General features: G+C 38.7%; 1 protein-coding gene across 1 annotated transcript in view; it reads right to left on the reverse strand.

The window, feature by feature from the left end:
- Positions 1-5,424, reverse strand: part of LOC126190621 (macoilin) — a 178,980-nt gene extending 173,556 nt beyond the window's left edge. Inside the window, exons 1-2 of the mRNA XM_049931034.1 lie at positions 5,088-5,424; positions 4,512-4,653 (exon numbers count right to left, since the gene is read on the reverse strand). Of these exons, the coding sequence (XP_049786991.1) occupies positions 4,512-4,653; positions 5,088-5,167 (222 nt within the window). The 5' untranslated portion in view covers positions 5,168-5,424. The remainder of the gene's footprint in view (positions 1-4,511; positions 4,654-5,087) is intronic.
- Positions 5,425-6,000: the final 576 nt, after the last annotated feature.

Raw genomic sequence — 6,000 nt, forward strand, 5'->3', positions numbered from 1 at the left:
ACATACAATGGAATTGAACACTTCCCTTGACCTATATAGGTCAACTACAACTGACGATATCAAAACACACAAGAGCTACAATGACACATTGGACTCTGACAATTCCCTTGACCTATACAGGTCAACAACAGCTCATGATACCAAAACCCATCTACAACTACAAAAATTGGAATGGGATACTTCCCTCAAGTCAAGATTTTAAACATGGCTGAAACAGCAACTGTTGAAATTCTTCAAGGTAAATGATAACAGCCAAACCGTTGCAGGATAAAGATTTATTAAAAATCTTGACCACGGTTTCAGTATACCTAAATATACCTTCATCAGAAGTAAAATACACTAAAATCACATCCTGCAGTGGAGATACATAAAACAATTGTTTTAACTACTGACAACGCCTTTGGCACAATTGTTTCATGTATCTCCACTGCAAGATTTGATTTTAGTGTATTTTACTTCTGATTTAGATATACCGAAACTGGGGTCAAGAATTTTGATAAATCCAGTAAGTCACATAAAACAATCACAAGTGACAATACCAAAACATCAAACACCTACACCTGCAATAAATAAGACCGTACCAACAACACATGAAAAACCCCAAAAAACATCACAACTCACAAACAAAAAACTCAAGAAAATGCCTACTTACCACGAAAAATTCGGGCCCTACACATTAGGTCAGCAACCCCAATCAAACACAGCCACAGCCTCAAACACAGCCACAGCCTCAAACACAGCCACAGCCTCAAACACAGCCACAGCCTCAAACACAGCCACAGCCTCAAACACAGCCACTGCCTCTAACACAGCCACAGCCTCTAACACAGCCACAGCCTCTAACACAGCCACAGCCTCTAACACAGCCACAGCCTCTAACACAGCCACAGCCTCTAACACAGCCACAGCCTCTAACACAGCTCCACCCCCCGCCCCCTCGCGCGAGTGCAACCGCTCGCACACACACAAATTAAAAGAAAAAAGAAAAACCAACCCACCCACAACCTATCAGCCCCCCGTCCCACAAACTTCACCCACCACACAAAACAAAGATATGCTAACAAATAAAACCCAGAAAATAAACGAAACTCAATCACACACTACAACACAAAAACAGGCTGGAACAAAAGAGATCCTCCACAAAATAAAACAATCCCCCCACCCAACCCACCTAAATCCATAATCATTACCAACAACCCACTCCGCCTTCCACATACAAAACCCTTGTCCTATACATTTTACTACCAGTCCTCCAAAAATAAAAAATAAATGCAATATTCCCCAGGGACGCTCTTCCACCAGCAATATTTTTCTGAGATTGCAGGTTAGAAGAGCACCTCTTCCCCCTCCCTGTGACTGATTTAACCACCCCCCCCCCCCAAAAAAATCCCTCTATTGTATTAGTACACGGCCCAGTTTCATAATTCTTGAACCCTAAACTAAGATTTACAACTAAATGATCATAACCCCTCTTCTTCCACCCCCTATACGAAGAAAAAGCATCTGACAGCACCGTACTACTCCCCTCTATATACTCTTCAATTAACCCCACCCCCCCACACACACACACACACCTGAAATAACAGAAAAAAAAAAAAAAAAAAAAAAAAAAAAAAAAAAAAAAAAAGGCCAGCCTAGATGTCTCGAACCAGGTGCCGTGTCTAATGGAGTTCCATAGTTTATCCCTTTGGTACTGCCATATGTAATAGTCCCTGGTCTGAGATGCTGGAACTCTCGCCAATCGCATATTCTCTTTATAGAGACTGCACTTGACTACTTCAGCCAGCAGTCCAAACATTTGCAAAATTTTTATGAGGGATCATGTCTTCCCCCATCTCAGCATGCAACCACAAACTGTTAAATTACCCTGTCATATCCATACCTAACAAAAGAAGCAAAAATAAATAAATAAATAAATAAATAAATTGAACACCTTACCGCACAACAAACAGCAAATGAGTAACACCAATCGACACCGAAATCACATAAACAAATTGTTCAAATGTGTCTAAGCACTATGGGACTTAACATCTGAGGTCATCAGTCCCCTAGACTTAGTACTACTTAAACCTAACTAACCTAAGGACACCACACACATCCATGCCTGAGGCAGGATTCGAACTTGCAACCGTAGCAGCAGTGCGTTTCCGGACTGAAGCACCCAGAACCGCTTGGCCACAGTGGCTGGCTTACATAAACAAAAGACAAATTAATTGACAACTCACTTAAACCAATTTCCGTTCTTCAATCACAGTCAATGCAAATTACTTCACATTACAACCAACAATACTCAAATGATCCCAATACACCACATAACACTCGGACCATGGCCACATCACCAGAGGACACCACCAACTGCACCAAGACAACATCTACAACACAACCAACTCATAAACTAAACTCCACGCTGTCGTAACATCACACACCACAACACCCTTTCATCACAGGTCAAAGCCGACGGGTGGGATCAGATGTCTCCATTAATCCTAGAGAAGTGTTTGTGTGTATATTATATAGTCTACATTACTTCTGAAACAATCACAAAAAGATGCAAAGAAAAACTTTGTGCTGACAAACTACTAAAATAAATCAAATAGTGAATTCCATAATTTTAGCATGGGTTTCCGTAATACTGCAATTTGATCCAAGAAATCATGATAAATACAGACAAACCGTAAAACGTAGCATGTCTGCAAACATCACCAAACAGCCAATAATGACACACAATGCAAAAGCCGCAGACACCATTAAGTGCACTTTAGCCATTTACTTCTACTTGGGAGAAATTTTGTTGCGTCAAATTTTACCGACAAATTTGAATAGCATTTGGAGAAAAAATAGTGAACCAAATGACAAAACCAGAATGTTAACAGTGTAATTATCTCGGCAAATTTTGCAGTTTTATGACAATTATCCAATAACTAAATCAAACAATATGGTTCCAGGGACCTCAAACAATTATGTTTACATATACATACAAACGACAAATGAAAATTCATACCGGAATGCAAATCCCGGTGGTCTGCTCTCTAAGCAGATACGCTAACCACTATGCTACTCTGGCACAGTAGCGGAGGCATTAATGGGAATCTGGACTGTGGAAAGAGGCGTGCTAGGGTAGTCCATGCATTTGTGCAAAGCTACTGTGTCAGGGTGGCATGGTGGTTAGTGCATTTGCATAGTGAGCAAGTAACTCAGGTTGGAATACAGGTCTTGGTACAAATTTTCATTTGTTACTTCAGTCTGCATATATGTAATTAGCACTTCAAACATGGCAAAAATTTGTAAAATGCCGCCACAATATTTGAGTATCCGTAAGATCCCCACAAAAAGTGCTACAATTTAAATCTGATTGTGTTGAGTAGGGAACAACTACAAAAATAGACCACCTGACAGAAAACCATCCATACTTGACTGGTAGGATATGGATTTGAGCCTCATGCCTCTCAAATGAGAATCCAGCACCCTAACCACAGTCATCTCACAACACGTCAGAATGCTTTCAGTAATTCCGTTAACAATTAGCCATATCACACAATGTATCAATTGGCTGCAAGCTGAAAGGACAGTCCTCACATAGCCAGGAATAATGCATTAAGGCAGAATGCCAGAGAATGTGTTACGTCAGCACATTTCCAATCACAATATTTGATGAAATCCATAACCCCTTCATCATGCACCCTTAAAAACTGTAGTATATTTCTTTCCTAACAGTAGACTGGTAGTTAACCTTAATTTTGGCAGCACCACACAATTTATCATAAGTGAAGGTACTGGAAATAGAATGTGGAGTACTGCAGCATGTCACAGTGACATTTAATAGTACTGACATTACATTATCGTAAATGAGATTAATATTTACAGGGGACATTATAAAATGTGGTTTAATGATGGGATTCCCACTTAATAATACTTAGTTTCTTTGCTATCCATTCCCTAATGGTCTTCAATTACACTACGGAACAAGGCACCACAATGTTAAGTCACTGGCCTAATATACCAGAGGACAGCATTTCTAACTCCCACCCACTCATAAAAGTGTTTGGTTTGAGATTTAGACTTACCATAATTCACAGCAAATATACTCCCCCAATCTGGGAACATACTCTGTCTAATGACCTTCCTTCTTCAGTATCCATTAATCACATGGAGTACTACATAAATATTATGAAAGACACTAGATACCAATATTTGTTCCTTATCAGACACTACAAAAGATTAAATTATTTACTTTATGTAGGCTATTATCAGGAAATCCTTCGTACGATAGGTATACTTGAAAAAAAAAAAAAATAGCTTCTCCACAATTAAAAAAACAGACATGATACAGGTAATGTCCGCTTGTAGTTGCAGGCATTAAAGAGGTATTTTTGTCAGTGAAATTACTATCCTTTGACATTGTATCCCGTCGCCAATCACAAGACAGTAAACTACAATGATTTGCCCATGAACATCTCGCTAAATATCCACCATATCTATTAAAGCAACTTCATACAAAACATGGAACTTACCAAGCCTTGGAACTTGAACGAGTCGTAAACACTTCGAAGAAGTAGCCAAAACGGCAAGAGGAATTCAAATCTGAACTCCAAAATAAAATCAGCGAGCAGCACTACACCCCATACCACGAGGAACTTTAAATATAGCAACGTACTGAAAAGAAACAGATATTACGAAAGGTTAACTCCGATATCACCACTATATTACAAATACTCTGTCACAAGTACTATAATCAATTTCCTACCACTATTTAACTATCAAAACTGAAAGAAACAATTATATGGTAAACTCGACGTAAGTGTTATTCATCTCACAAGGCATTTCTAATTATGAAAAACAGGATTAAACACATGTCATAAATTGGTAAATTGTGTATCCACACGGGAAACATTAACATCTGTATCCACGAAATAACCCTACAGAATTTAAACACTAAAGATCGTGTAAACGGCAATAGTATGCACAATAAACAAATCAGATTCGATTTTCACACACAACGAATGTTTAATAACCAGTAAAAAAGAAACGCATTGTTGAATTATTTTAGCTGCTTCGTTGATATGACAAATATACTACAGTGCTCTCACCTTCCATAAATACCCTCCGTTATTTTGTTTCGTTTGACAGGTCTACGAAGTTTGCCACATTCGGCATTTCTTCTCTTCATATTCCTTACAACTAACACAAGCTTTTCGAAATTTCACACACGCAGCTGTCAAATTGTGGATAATAACGTTCGTGACACTTGAAAATAAACATAGAAGCTTTTTGTTATCAAGTACATAACCATATGTACTGTGGACTCGAAATTATGTACAGCAACATATACACTGAACAGTCAAACTCAACATTTACTAATCTACGTGATGGCTACTGACAACAAACTCCTCCACAGGTTTTCGCGTACTGGATAAACAAATGAAATACTGGCGCGTCCAATGATTCGACCCAGCCGTTCAGTGAAACACTCTGGAAATCTCCCAAGTTAGAAGCTACAACCCGACACATTTGGTGCATATGTTTATATTATCATTTCGGCCTGTATAAAAATCGTATGTTCGGTCTGTTAAAGGGACAATCTTGTAGTAGATTTTACTGTGCTTCATCCTGTTTGTTATTTCAAGATTTATGGACTTTTTAAAATACAGGGTGATTCAAAAAGAATACCACAACTTTAAAAATGTGTATTTAATGAAAGAAACATAATATAACCTTCTGTTATACATCATTACAAAGAGTATTTAAAAAAGTTTTTTTCCACTCGAAAACAAGTTCAGAGATGTTCAATATGGCCCCCTCCAGACACTCGAGCAATATCAACCCGATACTCCAACTCGTTCCACACTCTCTGTAGCATATCAGGCGTAACAATTTGGATAGCTGCTGTTATTTCTCGTTTCAAATCATCAATGGTGGCTGGGAGAGGTGGCCGAAACACCATATCCTTAACATTCCCCCATAAGAAAAAATCGCAGGGGGTAAGATCAGGGCTTCTTGGAG

This window comes from Schistocerca cancellata, chromosome 6 (genome assembly GCF_023864275.1).
Source record: "Schistocerca cancellata isolate TAMUIC-IGC-003103 chromosome 6, iqSchCanc2.1, whole genome shotgun sequence".
Taxonomy (NCBI): domain Eukaryota; kingdom Metazoa; phylum Arthropoda; class Insecta; order Orthoptera; family Acrididae; genus Schistocerca; species Schistocerca cancellata.